Below are 21,492 nucleotides of genomic sequence, written 5' to 3' on the forward strand. Positions count from 1 at the left end.
TTATTAATTTCATTCAAAATTTCAAATAGAGAACTAAAATTTTAAATATTTTAATTAATTGTCTACAAAAGTAAAATATTTAGTTTTTTTATTAAATTTTATTAATAGGACTTATTATAATATTTTTAAAATATTAATGATATAAAATAACATAACGAAAATTATTAACTGTGAGCAACCGTTAAAAAAAATAATTTTTAAGGATTATTAGAAATTAATTCTATGCTATAGTTTAATAGAGAATTCTGTGCTACAGTTGATAAATTTTAATCAAAAAAATTAAAGAAAAAATTGAATATTTTTTCAAATTGCTTTGTCTACGGATTTAATAATATTTTAAAATTATTTAAATTAAAGCTATTAAAAATCTGATCTTTGTTGTTCTTGATTACTTAGTTATAAAAACTATAAAAATTAAAGAAAAAATTGAATAGTTTTTTAAAACAACACTACACCTTTAAAACTAATTCATTCTCTATTATCAGTTTGATATTCACCAAACTTGAAATACATTTATTTTATCTTCATTTTACTTAACTTAAAACTCTTTACATATATAGTACTTCTCCAAAATTTTACCTTTCTATATCTATAGCGTAATTCTCCAAAACTAAACGCTATCTTTCTATTCACTCGTTCTCATGTCTCATTTATCAGCATATATTTTGCCACTTTATCTAAAACTAATATAAAAAAATCGCCCCAACGTTTGTATATTAAACCCCTATTTGAACTTCTACCACAAAACAAAACTTCGTTGGAATAAATTCCTGCCAATGTTTTATAAATAATGCAGCATTAAGCCGCCAATGTAGCATCAGAAAATTTGTCCCGCTAATGGCATAAAATCGAAAATAAAAATGGATGACTGAAAAGATGATAATGTCTAGCAAACTAATTAAAAATAGAAACTAAAGCAACAAAATCATGCCGATCAATATAGATCGGCCAAATGATTTTTTTCATCACCCTACTACAACATCGAATAGATTCCTTAGTCAACTTCCTCAATCTTGGGACCTGCACCGCTGCCACCTGCTGGAGGAGCATCATCATCCATGCCACCACCCATGTCAGCACCAGCACCTTGGTACATCTTGGCAATTATGGGATTGCAGATGCTCTCGAGCTCTTTCATCTTGTCCTCAAATTCATCTGCCTCTGCAAGTTGGTTGCTGTCTAGCCACTGAATGGCCTGATCGATGGCATCCTCGATCTTCTTCTTGTCAGCAGCAGCCAACTTGGAACTGATCTTCTCATCCTTCACTGTGTTCCTCATATTGTAGGAATAATTCTCCAAAGCATTCTTTGCCTCAACCTTCTTCTTATGCTCTTCATCTTCAGATTTGTACTTTTCAGCTTCCTGTACCATTTTCTCAATCTCTTCCTTGGACAACCTTCCCTTGTCATTGGTGATTGTAATCTTATTCTTCTGGCCAGTGGTCTTGTCCTCAGCAGAAACATTTAAGATACCATTGGCATCAATATCAAAGCACACAGTGATCTGGGGCACACCCCTTGGTGCCGGGGGAATGCCTGAGAGCTCAAATTTACCCAGCAAATTGTTGTCCCTAGTTCTCGTTCTCTCACCCTCATAAACCTGGATCAACACACCAGGTTGATTGTCAGAGTAGGTAGAGAAAACTTGCTCCTTCTTGGTTGGAATGGTAGTGTTCCTTGGGATCAAAACTGTCATGACCCCACCAGCAGTTTCGAGACCAAGGGACAGGGGAGTAACATCCAAGAGCAGTAGATCCTGCACCTTCTCATTGCCTTCACCGCTCAAGATGGCAGCCTGGACAGCAGCACCATAAGCAACGGCTTCATCTGGGTTGATACTCTTGCAAAGCTCCTTTCCATTGAAGAAATCTTGCAATAGCTGCTGCACCTTTGGAATCCTAGTGGAGCCACCAACAAGGACAACATCATGTACGGTGCTCTTATCCATCTTAGCATCCCTCAAACACTTCTCCACAGGCTCCATACACTTTCTGAAAAGATCCATATTAAGCTCTTCAAATCTGGCTCGGGTGATGGTTGAGTAGAAATCAATACCCTCATACAAAGAATCAATTTCAATAGTTGTCTGAGCAGTGGATGAAAGGGTCCTCTTTGCCCTCTCACAAGCTGTCCTCAACCTCCTAAGAGCTCTTGGATTTCCACTAATGTCTTTCTTGTTCTTCCTCTTAAATTCCTGAACAAAATGGTTCACCATTCTGTTGTCAAAGTCCTCGCCTCCAAGGTGGGTGTCTCCAGCAGTGGCCTTGACCTCAAAGATACCCTCCTCAATTGTGAGGAGTGACACATCAAAAGTGCCACCACCTAAGTCAAAAATCAAGACATTCTTCTCACCTACACTGGTTGCCTTCTTATCAAGACCATAAGCAATGGCAGCAGCAGTGGGCTCATTAATGATTCGCATGACATTGAGACCCGCAATGACACCAGCATCCTTGGTAGCCTGCCTCTGAGAGTCATTGAAGTAGGCAGGTACAGTGACCACAGCATTCTTCACAGTGGTGCCAAGGTAAGCCTCAGCAATCTCACGCATTTTAATGAGAACCATGGAAGATATTTCCTCAGCAGCAAACTGCTTCTCCTCACCCTTGTAGTTGACAATAATCATGGGCTTATCTCCAGGTCCTGAAACAACCTTGAAAGGCCAGAGCTTGATGTCACTCTGAACTGACGCATCAGTAAATCTCCTACCAATCAACCGCTTTGCATCTGCAACAAATGAATGCAGGTTATTAAACACGAATCACCAAACAAAGCCAATGCGAAAATGAACAGCATACAAGGTCAAATATTAAGGTTGGTTAGCTCAACCTATTGGAATCTTTCAGAACGCTACGATCTTACAGAGTCGATAAATGCAAACAAATTTGACATTTGGCATAAATGAAAGATTTCTTTTGGTATGTTTAACAAAACAGAACGTAATTAACATAACTAAGATTCCTAATGCATAGGAAAACAACCCTATTCTTAACGCATAGGAGCATAAATCATACTATATAATCCAATAACAATAATAGAAACAAGATATTAACTGACTAGAGGATTGCAGATCGAAGAAGATCTGCCACATCCCTCCATCCCATTCAAATCCCCACTCTAAAGTAACCTGAAGTTCAGATCTATTCCAAGAGAACCCAAATCTTAGCCATTGGTATCAAATCCTTAGATTTGAATGAAAACCCATTAAGATCTGCCCCCATTCCATACAAATCACAACTCAAAAGTAATCAGAAGTTCAGATCTCATCCAAGAGATCCCACATCTCAGCCATTAGAATTCAAATCCTTAGATCTAATTGAAAACTCATTGAACCACAAAATAAACGATATAAAAACAATTAAAAAGAAACTATATTTTTGCTCAGCCAAGAAATACTAACCAAAGACGGTGTTGATGGGGTTCATGGCAACCTGGTTCTTGGCAGCATCACCAATCAAGCGCTCAGTATCGGTAAAAGCAACATAAGACGGAGTTGTTCTGTTGCCTTGATCGTTAGCTATGATCTCCACTCTATCGTGTTGCCAAACACCTACGCAAGAATAAGTGGTACCAAGATCGATTCCGATCGCTGGTCCTTCACCTTTGCCGGCCATTCTCACAGATCACAAAAACGACGATGCTTGAAAGAATGGAGGCTTAGAGAAGAAAAGCAAGCAAGATAGGGTTTTCTGTAACGCTTGCCTAGAAATGAGTTGTCCTTTACCAGAGAGCGGGGGTTATATAGGCTTTTGGTTCTAGAATGTTCTGTGGGTACTGTAGGTGAATCTGGGTCGTTGATTTAAGATATCGTCAACCGTTACGATTGGTTGGTTTTTTGCTCGTGCTTTTTTAAATGGAAACTTTCGTAGAACGTTAGGTTTTTTGACCAAGTCGACTTAGATTTGGAGTGCGATCCGAATCCGAGTCAGGGCCCAAACCCGGATTATTTCATTTCCCACCTGGGCATCCCGCGCTGAGTCTCTGAAGGAGTAATTTCATCGAGCATTTAGCGTGCAGAAATCTAGAATTGAAGGAATCATGAAAGGCAGCAAAGCTACAGTCTTAACTCTAGCCGAAAGATGCAAGGTAAACCTCTTCCTTCCTCCTCTCTCTCTCTCTCTCTCAACGAAACCAAAGTTTAATGGAGGTCCGTTTCAGAATATACTGGCTTCAAATTGGCAAGCTTACCTCAATACCATCAAAGCTGACGCCCAGGGAAGGTATTGTTTTTAAGCTCACCTCAATACTATTAAGCATTACTTGTGTTTGGTTGGTGAGAAAACGGAGGAAAATGAAAAGGGAAAAAAAGCTATTTTGAGTTTCACTTGTCATAAATGTTAATAAATTGTCCTTTAACCAAGTTCAACATAAATATTGAAATGGAACTATACAGAATTAAACTTCACGTGTGGTTTCTCCCACTTTTTTTTTTTTTTTTTTTTTTTTTTTAAATCTGTGTAGTCTGTAGAGTATGATAAAGAAGAAGAAATTAAGCTAATACATTTGATGGATTTTTTGTGTGCTTTCTTATTAGCAAGAAGGAAATACACACTTCAAAAGTTAAATACATACTTAAGAAGGGGAAGCCATATATCTGGGTACCTGAAAAGGATATGCATAATGTGGTATGCTTCTCACTCTTTTTAGTTTTTTTCCCCTCACTTTCTCCTTTGCAATGATCATCATATTCATTATGTTTGTGTATTAACTAACACCTATTAATTGAATCAACAAATGAAGAGGTGTTGTTTACGTTCCTTATTTGTAGTTTGTGACAATTTTACACTCCCATGGTAGAGGTCAGTGGCGGATTTAGAAAATAATTTTTCTGGGGTCAATATTTAAATAAATATTTATATCAAAAATAAAGTTTTCAAGTTAATTATCCAGTATTAAGATTTTAGCATATAAAAATTTAGTAAGATAAAATTGAGCCAATCTAACCAACATTTTAATGTAAAAAAAGAGCTACTAGATTCATCTAAATCATATATATATATTTTTTTTTTTTAATAAAAAGAAGGGTCAATTGACTCCTCATTTTTAAAGCCGGATCCGCCATTGGTAGAGGTAACAGATGTTGGAGCAGTTTTTGTAGACCACTGAGGCGTGAGATGGAGATAAATTGGATATTTGCTTCAAACAAAATTAGTCTGACAAGTTCTCTAGTGATTATGCCTGACACCTTTCAATTTCTTTTCTTTTTTCATATAGAACACAATCATTGATGAACGTGGTTCGTTGGCTGTCGCATGTCCCTTTCCTGGCCCCCTAGCAAATTTATTCAGATCAATAAAGAAGGTTTGTAGCTGTATTTGACTTGTACTCCTTTTATTTTTTCAGTTGCTTAATGTACTGCCTCCATTCTCCTCTGCCCATCATTTCAGTTCTTTATGGTGCCCCTTTAGTAAGTTACTGTTAGATTGGTGTTGCTTGGTATGATGTGACATGAAAGGGTGAAAGAGCCAAACTTGACTGCTTCAATTACATGCTGCAGTTACCAGCACAAACTGCTCTAACTGGGGATGTCTGCCCTCTTAAAGATGAAAAGGTCAGGCCTTTCTTGCACATATTTCAATGATGATGAAAATTTGGACTTGTAAACAAGTTTTAAAGTGTAACATTTGATTGTGAGGTTTGATGTTCATCATAACCATTTGGGAATAAATTCATACATGGGTGATTCGATAGAAATATGATATTTAATGTTAAAGTGACAAAGATGGCTTGGGGTATGTTTCAATCAAAATAGATAGGCAATCCTTTCTGCATTGTAGTTTGTATGACATAACCCTGTTTTGCCTTATGTTCAACAGTACAAGAAGAATTCATCTGAATAAACAATTTGTAAGCCTAGGAAGTCTGCTGTAAATCAAAATATATCTGTAAATAATAATCTGATCTAACTCTATTTTTGACATGCTCATGTTACCACACCTGATAAAGGGTTTGTCTTCTTCACTATCTGGACACTATCTAATAACAGCTCAGACTTGATTTTGTGCACTGTTCTGTTTTTATAGAATATTGTTATTGAGTCTAGCAAAAGGATATATAAAAAAGAGCAATATTGGCATTGACTGTTTATTTATTGTTCTTGTTATAGGCTCAGTTGGCTATGGAAAGTGTTAAAGAAGTCATACAGTCTGAACAGAGAGTGATGAATGAGTCCACTTATACAGTTTCCGGAGTATTAAATTCTTCTAATATTATTAGTACATCTCGATGTGAAAGCCTTAAGGAGCTACTTGATGGAGGTGAAAAATATTGTGTTTATAGGTTTAATATAAGGTATTAATCTTTTAGTTGAATTATATCCTAATCATCTTGCACTAGTAGTATTAGTGAGAGTTCTGAGTATTGAATGTAAATTTGTCCCCATCACTGAATCTGACTAATTATTCTGGTTTGGCATTCTGAAAATTCTTGAAAGTCCAATCTTAAATCTTGAATGTAATGACTGCATATTTAGACCATGCACAAAGAGAAGTTTCTCTCTTTTTTTCCCCCTTGTATTCTTTTCCTTAAGAGGCAAATTTATCATTTACTAGCATCAGCAAACAACATCACCTCCTGCACAGAAAACAAGGAAAAAAAATAGAGAGTGCTCTTCATTTCTAGTTCAAGTAATGCACTTGCCAGGGATAGCACCTGCAACTGTGGTTCACATCTCAGAGAAACTGTTGTGCTTATATATTTAGCATTTTTTTTTTGCACTGAGCTAAGTGCTCTACATTCTGTTTATCAGGGTAGTAAATAGGATCATTTCAGAAATGGTTTTTTTTTTTTTTAAAGGTCTTTTTTGGTCAATGGTCTCTCAAGGAGAATCTGCATATTTTCACTTGTTAAGGACTAAAGTACCATGTATCTTATGACATACAGAGAAACCTAATTCATCAACATATCTCCAGGTCGTGTACGTTTGTTGATGGCTATGGACGCACTCATGAAGTGGAATTGGAAGATTTGGAGATGTCTAAAGTAGACCCCTTGGGTAAGACTCTTATCACAGGCAAGGATGATTTCTTAAAAGGACGAAGGGGAAGAGAGAGGAGCAGGGGGGGGGGGGGGTGGGGGGCGGGTGGCGGCGGCGGGGGTGTGTTGTTCTCTCTATTCTTGGTCATTGATATAATATCTTTCATGTGTAGCACCATTTTCTGCGAAGCTAATTGATGGCGTTAATCGAAGTGAGGCGAGGCGTAGAGCCCTTATACTTTTTTGTTTGATATACCTGAATGCAAATGCAAGAGTAAGATACCCATCTTTATCGTGCTTTAATAGAGAATAATTGATTTTGAATATTACATGAAAACAATTGTCATCTACTACATAATTACATAGGTTATTTTTGTCAATTATGATAGCTGGATGATATTATATTATTCAATGGTTTTTTTTTTTGGTGGAAAACCGGGGAATAGAAGAAAACACAAGGATTCACTTGAGGCGCTTTGCCTTGCTGCTTTTGCTGCATCTTCAAGTTTTGGAACAAAGCATCAAATGCACGAACCTGTTGTAGTTGAACGTTCCTCCTTGTAAGATGTGTCCTACTGATTTTAAGTTGTCAAACAACTTTTAGGAATTATATCATATCAACAAGAGATCATTAATTATGATGTAGAGTTTATTCAATTCTATAAGATATTTCCTTCATAGATGCTGCCCACTTAGGCTTGGTAAAAGATTTGTGGCCCACCATCATAAGTTTCCAAAAAAAAAAAAGCCTATTTACTAACATAACTCCGAGGTTGAAGTTTCTCACCACCCTAACTTAAATTTTGCTATCCAGGAGGCAAATAATGAGAAATGCCTTGGTAGGAAGGACCCTTTTGGTTCTGCCCCTTACCTGGTACAATCTATGCTGAGACATCGGGGAGAAACGAGGAAGTAAATAAGAGGGAGGTGAATTACCCCATGGATGCTGGAGGTTACAACACAGGTTGATAAGTTGCTCATATAGTTTAGTTGAGTACTTTTAGAAACCTTTAACTGATAATTAGCTAATAATAATATTACAATTGGAAATATAAGATCATTGTAATTAGCCCTGTGGCCAATGGTATGTTGATACAGATAGCATCAAAGATTAGAGAAGTAGCTAGAAAAGTACTTGGAGAGTTTAGAAGACATGGACTACCCTCAAAAGAAAGATGGTGGTGGAATGAGGAAGAACAAAAGGCAGTGAAGAGAAAGAGAGAATGGTATAAGAAATTACCTAAGTGTGATAATAATGAGGATATTAATAGTACAAGATAGCAAAGAAAGAAGCAAAAAAGGCAGTTAGTCAAGCAAGAGCGCAGGCCTTTGAAAAGTTATATGAGAAACTTGGAACTAAAGAAGGGGAGAAAGATATTTATAGATTAGCAAGGAGGAGAGAAAAGAAATGTCAAGATCTCAATCAAGTTAGGTGCATTAAGGATAAAGAAGAAAAAGTATTGGTGAAAAATGAGGATATTAAAGAAAGATGGAGAAATTATTTTGATGATCTCTTTAATAATAGTCAAAATGGTAATAGCGTGAATATAGATTACAGAATAATAGAAAAGAATGTGAATTATACTAGAAAGATTAGATCTTTAGAAGTAAAGGAAGCACTTAAGAGAATGAAAGTGGGTAAAGCCTGTGGACCCGATGGAATACCAATTGAAGTGTGAAAGTGTTTGGGAGATATGTGAGTGACATGGTTAACTAAATTGTTTAATAAGATTCTAAATTCAAAGAAAATGCCTGAATAATGGAAGAGGAGTATTTTAATACATATTTTTAAAAATAAGTGTGATATACAGAGATGCTCAAACTATAGGAGAATTAAACTCGTGAGCCATACTATGAAGTTGTGGGAGAGAGTTGTGGAACATCGACTACGTCATGATACTTCTATCTCTCCCAATCAATTTGGCTTCATGTCCGTCGTTCAACTATGGAAGCGATCTTTCTCATTAGAAGCTTCATGGAGAAATATAGAGATGTGAGGAAAGATTTACACCTGGTTTTATCGATTTGGTGAAGGTTTATGATAGTGTTCCAAGAGATATCTTATGGAGAGTGTTAGAACAAAAGGAGTATCTATTAGGTACATACAAGTGTTGAAAGACATGTATGAAGGAACATCTACTATTGTGCGCATAGTGGGAGGGGACAAGAGATTTTCCTATCTCAGTTGGATTACACCAAGGTTCAGCTGTAAGCCCTTACCTTTTTACATTAGTTTTAGATGAATTAACGAAACATATACAAGAGAGTATCGCTTGGTGCGTGATGTTTGTGGATGATATAGTTCTGATAGATGAGATGCAAGAAGGAGTCAATAGAAAGCTAGAGCTTTGGAGAAATACTCTAGAGTCAAAGGGCTTTAAGTTAAGTAGAACGAAGACAGAATACATGCATTGCAAGTTCAGTGAAAGCCGAACTAGTGATAAGGAAGAAGTTAGTTTGGATGGAGTGATACTATCCCAAAGTAATCACTTTAAATATATAGGCTTAGTCCTTTAAGTAGATGGGGGATGTGAGGAGTATTTAGTCATAGGATTAAAGCCGGATGGTTGAAGTGGAAACATGCCATTGGAGTTTTATGTGGTCGCAAGATTTTCAATAAGTTGAAAGGAAAATTTTACTTTTCAGCTATACAACCGGCCATGTTATATGGTAGTGAGTGTTAGGCATTGAAGGAGTCGTATGTGTTTAAGATAAGAGTTGTCGAGATGAGAATGTTAAGGTGGATGAGTAGCCATACTAGACTAGATAAAGTTCGTAATGAGAGTATTAGAGAAAAGGTAGGAGTGGTGCCAATTGAGGATAAGTTGAGAAAAGGGGGATTGAGGTGGTTTGGTCATGTGAAGCGTAGATATATAGAGGTTCCAGTTAAACAAGTAGAGCACATTAGGTTAGAGGATAGAAAGAAAAGAAGAGGTAGACCTAAACTGACTTGGAGGAAAGTAATACAACATGATCTAGAAGCATTACATATTTCCGAGGATTTAATCCAAAATCGTTTAGAGTGGAGAAAGAGAATTTATATAGCCGACTCCAAATTTTTGAGATAAAAGTTTAATTGAGTTGAGTTGAGTTGAGTTGAGTTGTAATTAGCCCTGTCATGAGCTTTTACATTTCCAGATCATCAATTATATGTTATTCTTTAAGACTATGTTTGGGAGGACATAATCAAATGTGAAATGAAATTGTGATTACATTGCATGCTTCATTATTTTATTTGGTTATACAAGAAAATTTTAATGTAATGAAATGACAATTACATCATATAATTGATCATAATATTATTACATTTTAATTAATGTAATGATAATTATGTGCAAAAATGCATATAATCATTGATTATTTATTTTGGTTTATTCTTTTATTGTATCACCATTATCTGGTCATTGTCAACACCACCACCATTGGCCAACAACCAATGCTATTGCCACTGCCACCATCACTACCATCCACCATCAGCTAGTCACCACCACTACCACTCGGCTACTAGTCGATGTATTCATTTTCGCTTTCTTGTTATTACCACCACAAATAAACTAGATATTAAAGTAAAAATTATTATTACATTACATAAATTGCATTTTTATTTTCTAACCAAAGATGGAATAGAATGGTAATTGCATTACATCATATCACATTAAATCATTTATTTTATTACATGATTAATTACATTGTATTGCTTTATATCTTACCAAATGTAATGTAATAACTTTCCACCAGGGCGACCTCAGAGCCCCAAAACTAACTGTTTCCTATTATCTAGGATGCAATTATGTTTTCTATTGATCGCAAGGGATTTTATGTGCTGGGGAAGGTTCGTAGTCCAGTCATAAAGGATGGCCAAAGTGAATACCAGTGGAAGGAATTCAGGTTTACATTCAAGGAAGAGGCAAGTGATATTGAAACTTTTTGTCATCAACTTGTAGAAATGGAGGAGGAAGCTGTGAAGAAGGTTTCAAGCTACAGCGGTTTAACATGAGAGTATATACAACCAGTGGAAAGATTCAGTTCACTTTTAAGAAACAAACTAGTTATGATCCTGCAACCTTTTATTTATTTATTTATTATTATTATTTTTTAATCTTAAACACAGCTATGGATGCGAATTTCAAGGGTGTTTTATATGAGAACTATAGCAACCACTATCCACCATTGTGTGATATAAGATATGATGTTTTTGCTGATCAAATGGTTGCCAAAAATTGTTAGAAAATAATAGTAATTGTCAAACTCTGGTTTCTGAAGTTAACTGCTGATAATGTGTTTTATGCAAACACAACACTCCATTCTTATTCCTAAATTGCTCTCTTTTTTTTTTGGGCTTTCTTACTCTGCATCTAGAAAAAGAAAATCCTTTGGAGAAAGGAAGGCTCCACGGTAATAATGGCAGAATATTTCTTGTTTGTTGCTTGAAAGGAAACAGAAGCTGAAAACACTAGAAACTCAACAACAATCTGCCATTGAGCACTGGTTGCCTTCTTATCAAGACCATAAACAATGGCAACAGAAGTGGTCTCATTGATGATAGAATGACATTGAGACCAGCGATGCAACCAGCATCCTTTGTGGCCTGCCTCTGAGAGCCATTGAGGTAGGTAGAGGGACAATGACCATAGCATTCTTCACAGTGACGCCAAGGCATGCCTCAGCAATCTCACGCATTTAACGAGGATTGTGGAAGAGATTTCCCTGGCAGCAAATCAAATGATCTTGAACGGCCAGAACTTGATGTAATTCTGAACTCAAGCAATGACAATTAACAAACACAACAAGCAAGCCAAATCAATGAGAATACTTTCAGGCAGCTATGAACATATAGAAGCCTTATCCTTAATAAATATGACATAATTGGATGGTTGCATTAAGTTTATTTCACAAAATTTTTCTAAAATCTATGAAAATTGGTCTCAATCTAAATTAGCACTTAATAAGATGTAAAGAACTTGGTGTAACTAACAAGCGCTTATTATCTTTCCCTTCACTTCACCAGAGGAAAGAGATCATATTGTATAACAGTTCTCTTTTGGTCTCATTATTCAATAATTTTTTCCATCACTAAATGAACACATGCCTAACTAAACAAATAAAAAATACTTAAAGAACAGCCAAAGAAATTCGTGTCTAATAAGTCAAGAGCGAGCTTAATAACCATTATATCAAATATTTATATTAATATTAATGTAAAATTAATTAAAATATATATAATAAATATATAAATTTATTTAATAAAAAATAATTTATAATTACATTTATTATGAAAATAACTACAAAGGATATGAAATGAAATTTGTAATGAAATTTTAAAATTAAATAAATGTAATATGATAAAATATTTAGTCAAATTACCTTATAAGTTCGGTAAACACCAAAATAAAAAAGCTAATTCCCTCACAATTTATAATTTTTTAGATTATAAATAAAAAATGTTATAAACAAATAGATAAACTTATTTTTAAAGTTTGACACCCTCTAATAGAAACAACTATCTTAGCCATTATCATTGTTTTGATTTTATTGTGTATTACGGAAGTATAGAAACTATAAAAAAATAAAATAAACACATAAAATACTACTATTTTCGTGGTTCACCCTCTTTATATATGTTAAATTCACGGGCATGTCATCTTCTATTATCAATAATAATAATAATAATAAATCATCATTTACAAGTTTAAAATATACTATCCATCAACCTAATTACACTCAAGAAAATCTTTAAAAAAATTACGTATAAATATATTAGCTAATCCCTTTAATTTCCTCTAAACTTATTTTTATATGGTGAAACCGATGAACATATAACGATTTTATGATAACCGTTGATGTATAATTTTTTTTTTAAAATGTAACTCAATATATTTACTATTATAATTATTACACAACAAAAGGGTAACTTTAACTATAATGGATAATAATCTCTTCCTCTTAGATTATTTCATTTCTCCACTTTAGCTTCCTTCCCTCATAAGACAGTAATAAGCAAGAGCTCCTCATTGATCCAATTAATAATTTGGGTAAAGTCACCCTAACAAATTCACTCTCTATAGGTATAATCAAATAACATTTTCATTATTCTATTTATAATATTAATCTAATTAATAATTTGGGTAGTAAATATTTTAATTTTTTCTCTCTTTCTTTTTTTGAAATTTATTTTTTTTTAAATTAAAAACACTAAAATGTCAAATTTAGACTGCGACTTGCGTGTGCCTCACATTCCAAATTTGACCCCAAATTTTACTTTTGAGTACGAAGGACTTAATTGATTCAGCTGAAGGGATTTTCTTTTCACACTTATTCCTTCAGAATTCATTAGCAAGCGCTACAAAGAAAAGAATTAGTCATTAGTTCTTTACCATCAGATTGTATTAAGACCATTTCAATTGAAATATGAATAAATGGGTTTGCAAATAACCCTTTGGAAATGTTTGGTTTACAGTGAAAAACAAATAAAAGTGTATTCTCAAATTTAATAATGAGATTAAATAAAACATGTTCACAATACAGAAACACTCTACTGAACCTGTCCATGCAGCAGCTCAAGATGAACATTATATATTGCCTCTATCCAATATATTTATGGGAACACTGAGTTACTTGAGATTTCTGAAAATGGTGACTTTTAGCAGCTCTGTCTTACGGTTAATTAGCTCAAATATGCAAAAATCTCCCACTTTTAGAGAATTTGCCCTTGCAAATACAATCCTTCCAGCAGAAAACGTACCTTTGCCATACTGTGGATGTACATTCAGCTTCCACCATCTATTTCCCACCGGCAACTTTGCTTTCTCTGTGCTTTGCTTGATGTTGCTGATGAAGTTCTGTGGTACATGCTAATAGAATTTTTGAATAATATGATAGTGAGGGCAAAGCAAAAATTGATTCTCATCTGTAGAACCTACCATGGTGGAATTCTTCAGATAGCTGGACGAAATAACTGTTTTGAAAAATGGATACAATAAGGTAAAATTTTTGGCAGCTTCAATAGCTCCAGGTTGATTATTTTCTTCTTCTTCTTCTTCTTCTTCTTTCAATTTCTCCTTGTCACCTACAAGATGGAAAGCAGATTAATACTCCAGAAATTCTTGCCAGCCATTCTGTAACCATATCTCAATCTTAACATCAAATTTGGTCACTTCCACTTGCCATATTCTACCACAAGGGATTTTAAGGAGCACAGGACTTGACAGAACTTTTCCATACTTTCTTACAAGCCTTGTTGGAATGCCATGGCAAAAACTTTTAAAATAAGTTAACAGCATACACACGCATAATCAAACAGAAAAAAAAAAAAAAAGAGATAAATAAAGCCCATAAAGATGTTTCTATCTGAGAGGAAATTGAATTTGCTACCTAATTAGTGGAAATGTATAACATAAAAAAAGAACTGCTTGATATTACAGTCTTTAGCAGTTAGAGAGAGAGAGAGATACGTACAAGCTTCTTATCATCAGTGGTCTCATCAATAATTATCTTGAAAAAAAAGGGCCTGTCTGCCTCGAACATGTCTCTTTTGGGCCAAGAAGCCATTGTTGAAAGTTAGCAGCTTCTTCTTCTTCTTCTTCTTCTTCTTCTTCTTCTTCTTCTTCTTCTTCTTCTTCAGCATTAGCCAGGTTGTTGAAAGTTGGCTTTCTACAGATGAAGTTCAAGTTGTCCAATCTCATTTAAATTAGGCTTAACCCATTAATGATTATAGTAGTTGATGAGAAACTCTTACCTAGACCCGGTCTACTATGGACCTAAGACAGTCTATCATGGACTCAAGATGACCCAAGACACATTGAATTGTCTTGGATCCATGGTAGACCCGGTCTATGCAAGAAAAATCCGTAGTTGAGATTTCTTTATTATTATCCATTAGCTTTATAGCCACAGCTTTGGTTCTGCAATTAATTAGCCCAAGAGCAATAATCTGCCATTCAGAATTCATTAGCAGGCGTTACAGAAAAGAAAAAAAAATTCATTAATTTTACTTATCTGCTTGATGAATGACTTTTTTTTTATCTGAAGGTGGCATTTCTCTCCATGACAATTCTGGTTGCTGATAGACTATTTTCAACTATGCATGTGAATGTTTCAGTATTCCAGTGATATTCTTAGTCCTTTTTATGGAAATGATAATACACAGTTCAATTGGAAATTGCCCAATTCGTAACAAATCTAGTTCGGTACTGTACATTGCGAATAAGTGTCAAAGTAGTTAAGCTATTTAAGTTGCTAGTACAAAAAAGAGTTCCAAAGAGGATCATTGCCCTTAATTATCACAATGAAGTTACTAGCTAACTGCAACCAAACCTTCCAAGAAGAGCGAAAAAAGTCATTTTTCACAATAAAATACACTCCTAAACCTGTCCAAGCAGTAGCTCAAAATGCAATCTGCCCCTATCCAACATATATAGCAATGGGAACAAGTTACTTGACATTTCTGAAAATGGTGACTTTTACGAGTACAGTTTCACAATCAATTAGCTCAAAGATGCAAACATCTCCCATTTGCAAAGAATTTTCCCGTGCAAATACACTCCATCCACTAAGAAACAGACCTTTGGCATAATGTGGATATAGAGTCAGCTTCACAGGCCACCATCTATTTTCAACCTGCAACTTTGCTTTCTTTGTATTTTGCTTGATGTTGCTGATAAAGTTGTGTGGTACATGCTGCATAAAATTAAAATTTTTGAATACTATCTAAATCCACCAATAAATAATGGTAAGGGCAAACAAAAAAAAATGATTCTCATCTGTAGTCATTTGAATTTTGGAGTATCTGTAGTCATTTGAATTTTGGAGTATTAACGTTAGAGATCATACCACGATGGAAAGCCTCAGATGTCCGGATGAGATAACCAATTTGAAAAATGGATGCACTGAAGTAAAACTTTTGGCAGCTTCAATAGCTCCAGGAGGATTACTTTCTTCATCTATCCGTGACTTACTGTTAACTGCAAGATAGGAAGCAGAGTAAATTCTGCAGTCACAGATTGAATGCAGCAATGAACTAAGAAATGTACCTTTGATGTGTGGAAAAATGGCAACTTTAAATGTAGTTTTAGTGCTCTTAATAAGTTCAAAGGCACAAACATCACCAACTTCCAGATGGTTGTCCTGTGCAAAGACCCTCCAACCTTTAGTGATTTTTGCTGTTGTTTCACCATTGCGAGCTGCAGTATGTACATAGTACTTAACAGACCATGCCCTCCCATTCAAACCATTTAGAGTGGCATCACCATCATGCTTCTTGGGGAAATATTTCATGGCAAAGCTTCTTGGAATAGTCTAAACAAGCATATATGAAAAAGAAAACAAAAGGAAAATAATCAAAAAGTGAAAATGCATGAATGTAAAAACATGGAAAAAAATAAAATTACAATTGAATTATTGCTTACCAGTTTCTCTCCTGGACGAACATATGATGGTTGCATTGCAACCAGGAAGAAAGGATTTTTAGATTTGAAGTTAGTCCTAGCTCTATTAAGAGCTTTCCTTTTTTCCTTAACATTCAATCTTGCAACAATCTTATATGATGTTTGTTTCTGACCAGAAATGCCGCCATAGCCACTTTCTCCTGCAAAATCAACTTCTCAACAAGTTATTGCAAGCCAAAAATAAAGCTTGAGCTATTTGTCGCCTCCCATAGTCTTCTGTGTAACTGTAACAGGAAATTGCATACCTTCAACTTGTTTTCCAGGACAATGCAAACTTGTGTTTTCTGTGGGATTCTCAACCTTCGTCATCTTTTCAGGCCGAGGGGATGATAATGGTGATTTCTCTTTTGTTTTCCGGCACAGCACAAAGTCAGCAGATGCATCATTTTCAGTTTCTTTAATAATCTTTGGCTCCTGGATTTCTTCCTGGATATTATTAGGCTCCTTATCATCTCCATTAGTGACACTGATAGGATAGTCTATTTCAGATGCGCTCTTGTCAAATATGATCGCATTGAAATGACAATTTCTCTTATTGTATTCAAAAACTATGAAGGATCCATGTGCTAGGGAGTAATATTCCATAAATTCTTGCCAGCCATTTTGTAACCAAATCTCACCATCACATTTGGTCAGCTCCACTTGCCATATTCTACCACAAGGGACTTCAAGAAGTACAGGACTTGACAGATCTTTTCCATACTTTCTTACAAACTTCCTTGGAATACACTGGCAAAAACTTCTAAAATAAGTGAACAGCATATACCTATACCAGAATTATAGAGATCTAAATGGAGAAACCAAATAAATAAAACCCAAAAAGAAATTTGTAGCGAACCCATGCTTTGGCATCACAGTACGTAACAGTAACATAAGAGAGCTTGACAGATTAAAAGAGAGAGATCCTTACAAGCTTCTTCTCATGAATGGTGTCGTCTAGAATTATCTTGAAAAAATGAGGCCTGTAAGGCTCGATCATGTCTCTTTTGAACCAAGAAGTCATTGTTGAAAGTTAGCTGCTTCTTCTGCTTCTTCTTCTTCTTCTTCTTCTTCTTTCATCACTGTTCGGTAGTTGGCTTTCTGATGGTGAATTTAAAGTTCTCCAATCTCATTTAAATCAGGTAACTCAGTGATCATTATGGCGGTTGAGATTTCTTGATTATTACCGATTAGCTAAACAGCCACTGCTTTGGTTTTGCTGTTAATTAAATACAGAGCAATAATATGTAACGCAGGTTTTACTTTTAAATTTTGAAGTTTGTAGGATTACAAAATTTGTTATGGAGCAATACTCCACAAATTTTGCCAACCATTCTGCAAACAAATCTTCATACATATTCCATAGCTAAAGGCATATCACTTTCGTCTTTACAAGTCCTTACAAATCTCCTTGAATATCGGAATGCCCTAATATGAAAAAGCTTTCTAGATGAGGCCTCTTTATAAGAAAAATTCTACCGTCAACTTTGATCTATTGCACAATGGTTAAACAAAATTAAATCATCTAAATTATAATAAGATTCTCTTTAATTTGATTAAATCATCTTTTATCTCACCTAACTAAGAGAAAGAGATAGGGGAATAATAAAAAGAGTAATAATAAATTGTAGAAATAATTATTGTGCTTAGTAAAGATAATGATATAATTATAAAAAAAAATCAATTAATGCACAAAGCTTTCCAAATGAGGCCTCTTTATATTGAAAATTACACCGTTAACTTTTATCTATTATGCAGGGGTTAAAAAAAATTAAATCACCTAAATTATAATAAAATTCTCTTTAATTTGATTAAATTATCTTTTGTCTCACCTAATTAAGAGAAAAATAGATGGGAGTGATAAAATGAGTTATAATAAATTGTAAAAATAATTATTGTGTTTAGTAAAAATAAGAGTAAAATTATAAAAAAAATCAATTAATACACCTTAATTTTCTTAAAATGACAAGATAGTTGTGGAGAAAACAACTTTTAAAAAGTCATAGATAAGAATAGATGAAGGCAATATTATAGAACTGTAATTCCATGTATACAATCATACATAGAATGACAAACTAATAAAAATTATATATATAGAGAGAGAGATTAATTATGGATATAAGATGTATAATGAAACGTACTTATGAAATATATAAGTTTTACATATTTATATTTTAAATTCACGATAAATCGGATTCTTTAAAAGAATGCCTTCTGCTCTAATAACTAGAGATGACAACGTGTCGAGTTTTATGGGTACTGATCCGATCGGACCTTAATAGGATAGATTTGGGTAGTATATAATTGGGTTTGGAATGGGTTCGGATTTGAAATTTAATACCTATGATCTTCAAGTCAATATTAGGTATCCGTTAACAAACTCGTTTATATAAATATTTAATTAATATAAAATATATTTTTTTATAATAATATTTATAGATTTTTATATATTTTATTTTATATAAAATTAAATTAAAATATTTTATGAAATTATTAAATTTTAAAATATAAATTATTAACAAAAATGATTTTTTATATAGATTTTTTATTAAAATATATAAAATTAAATGGGTTTGGGTATTTTTAGATAATAATAATTGAATTTGTGATTAATTTGAGTTTTAAAAATATTAATAAAGTTCGAATTCAGATAGGATAATTTTTGTAAGTACCATATCTGTTGTCATCGCTATTAATATCTCTTTCCTCCTTTCTATGTTTCCTCAATCTCAATTTTCTCTTTCAAAAGGCCAAGAATTTTCCCTTTGTTTTGATTCTATTCATATGGCTTTTCGCGTTCTACAGTGCATCCATATGTGTTGAAGTAGAGTTTAGGAATTTATTCCACTTATTTCTTATTTTCCAATATTGTATTTTCAATGTATTTTAGAAATATGAATTTAAATAAAATTATTATGATAAAATTTATGTTAAATTTGATCAATCCACCGAACAAAATAATTATATATATATATATATATATATATATATATATATATATATATATATATATATATATATAATTGAATCTAATTAAAACTTGAATTCACAAATTTAAAAACTATTTTAATGTTACTAAATTAAAATTTATTAATAAAATAAATTAATTTTTTTATTTTAATTTTGATTGTATAATTAAATTAAAATAAAATTTTCCATCACATATTTAATTTTACTATTTCTTAATCAAAATTGGATAGTAGCAATATTTGCAAAAGCAGCAATTTTTATCGAATAGCTAACTACTAACAAGGCTTAAGAAATACAACTTTAGTGTTGAGACTGCATTAAAATTTAGATTCTGTTCATATAAAATCCTGACAAACACCATATCTACAAGAAGCAAAAGATAATATCAAATGCCACTACTACAATTTCAGCAGATTTCCAAAGCTAGTTCATTGCCCATTAATCCCTAAAATGGCAATCAAGTTACTTCTACCAAGCCATCCAAGAACAAAAGAACTTGTGACAGTTTCTCAACAGCAATCAAACTTCTCAAATCTCAACCTGTCAAAGTAGCAGTATCAAGAATGTGAACAAGTTTAGTTAATGAAAGAGAAAGATGAGAAAGAAGAAAATGTATAAGATTGAAGATATTATGTCATTTATTACAATAATTTAATTATTAGAAATATTACATCTAATTATAATATTAAATATATAATAATTTAATAAACAATAATAATTATAATTAAATTATGCTATACATTATGCTAAATAAAATCTGGTCAAATTCAAAGAAATATGCAGCAACTTGAGAGAATGGAAAGAAAGCAGAGTGACAAGGGGAGGTTGGAGAGAGTATATATAGAGATGAGGATGCGTTTTGGAAACATATGGTTGGACACACATGGAATCATGAGCAACATGAAATGACAAAAAATGACATTTCAAAATATATGAAATCACAATGCATGAAAATGAGATCAAAATGAATATTATCATTATGACATTATTATAATGAAAGTATATAAATGGAAGTATTGTGAGTGACACAGTAGTGAATAATAAGTACCGTTAAAGAGAATGCAGTACAAAGTAATCAAAGAATAGCACGATATAGAACGCAATGCAGAGATAACAATGAGCTAAAAGAGAAAAGAAGAAAGAAGATAAGAAGAAGAGACAAGAAGAAGAAGAAAGACCGACCACCCCAATATCAGATAGAGAGAATAATGAATAGAGCGAGGAGGTAGAGAAAGGAAAAAAAGGAAAAAAAGAGGAAGTTGAAAAAAAGCAAAAAAAAAAGAAAGAAAGTGATATAGCGAAAAGGAGAGAGCATAAAAGAGAGTGATTGAATAAGAGAGAAATAAATATAAAGTGATGAAATATGAAAGAGAGATAGTCATGAGATAAAAGAGACTCGAGAAAAATGAGGATCAAGAGGAGAGGATCAATCAGGATCAATAATCAAGAGTGATCAAGAATAATTGCATTTGAATTTGAGCTTGAGGTTCAATTTTAAGTTTGATCTTGCTTGATGATGAGATAGAAGATGGATGCATACTTGAGAGAGGATAGAGATCAAAAAAGAAAAAAAAAATAACAAGGAAAAAAAAAAAAAAGAGAAGAGAAATTTCATTTCAAAAAAAAAAAAAAAAGATAATAATAATCATAAAAATAAAATCATATATCATCATCTATCATACAATCATATCAACAACAATCAACAGAAAGAAATACAATCAAATGAATAAAAAATAAAAAGAGAAAAAGAATGAAGAAGAGAGTGAGAGAAAGATGAAGGAGAGAACTAAAATTGGAAAAAATTGTTTTAGAGCTTGTTTTATTCTTTGTTGAATCCATAGAAAAAAAAAGGAATGAAGGAGATGGAGGAGAATGATAATAAGGAGGATATATATAAACCTCATTAAATACATCAAAAAGAAAAATTTTTAACATCCATCAAAAAAAGTTTTTCCATCAAAAAAAGAATTTATAACAATAGCTGCGAGAATGTTAATAATTGAAAAGATAAAAAAAATTTTTTCATATCTAAATCTATACTCTACCCTTTGGCTACTAAGCTAGCTTTTAGCTTAGCTTAGTTTTTTGTCCTCTTTCCATGATTTTGTAAATTTTTTTCTTACCC

General features: G+C 33.3%; 3 protein-coding genes across 3 annotated transcripts; 1 reads left to right on the plus strand and 2 right to left on the minus strand.

Annotated features, from left to right (window-relative positions):
* Positions 1 to 757: 757 nt before the first annotated feature.
* LOC110649027 (heat shock cognate 70 kDa protein 2) lies at positions 758 to 3,731 on the minus strand. The gene is made up of 2 exons (XM_058151751.1): positions 3,401 to 3,731; positions 758 to 2,727 (listed from the first exon to the last, which is right to left on the minus strand). Exons 1-2 carry the CDS (start codon positions 3,612 to 3,614, stop codon positions 995 to 997), a joined length of 1,947 nt encoding a protein of 648 aa, XP_058007734.1. The 5' UTR covers positions 3,615 to 3,731; the 3' UTR covers positions 758 to 994.
* A 150-nt stretch (positions 3,732 to 3,881) lies between these two features.
* On the plus strand, positions 3,882 to 11,293 carry LOC110649028 (uncharacterized). Its single transcript, XM_058151752.1, has 9 exons — positions 3,882 to 4,086; positions 4,159 to 4,220; positions 4,535 to 4,625; positions 5,215 to 5,301; positions 5,498 to 5,551; positions 6,107 to 6,291; positions 6,912 to 6,994; positions 7,149 to 7,249; positions 10,757 to 11,293. The coding sequence occupies exons 1-9, from the start codon at positions 4,039 to 4,041 to the stop codon at positions 10,970 to 10,972; spliced, it is 927 nt and encodes a 308-aa protein (XP_058007735.1). The 5' UTR covers positions 3,882 to 4,038; the 3' UTR covers positions 10,973 to 11,293.
* A 3,872-nt stretch (positions 11,294 to 15,165) lies between these two features.
* LOC110649029 (B3 domain-containing transcription factor VRN1-like) lies at positions 15,166 to 17,460 on the minus strand. Its single transcript, XM_058152085.1, has 6 exons — positions 17,329 to 17,460; positions 16,664 to 17,147; positions 16,380 to 16,558; positions 16,005 to 16,269; positions 15,805 to 15,935; positions 15,166 to 15,651 (listed from the first exon to the last, which is right to left on the minus strand). The coding sequence occupies exons 1-6, from the start codon at positions 17,419 to 17,421 to the stop codon at positions 15,406 to 15,408; spliced, it is 1,398 nt and encodes a 465-aa protein (XP_058008068.1). The 5' UTR covers positions 17,422 to 17,460; the 3' UTR covers positions 15,166 to 15,405.
* Positions 17,461 to 21,492: the final 4,032 nt, after the last annotated feature.

This window comes from Hevea brasiliensis, chromosome 8, assembly GCF_030052815.1.
Source record: "Hevea brasiliensis isolate MT/VB/25A 57/8 chromosome 8, ASM3005281v1, whole genome shotgun sequence".
Classification (NCBI taxonomy): domain Eukaryota; kingdom Viridiplantae; phylum Streptophyta; class Magnoliopsida; order Malpighiales; family Euphorbiaceae; genus Hevea; species Hevea brasiliensis.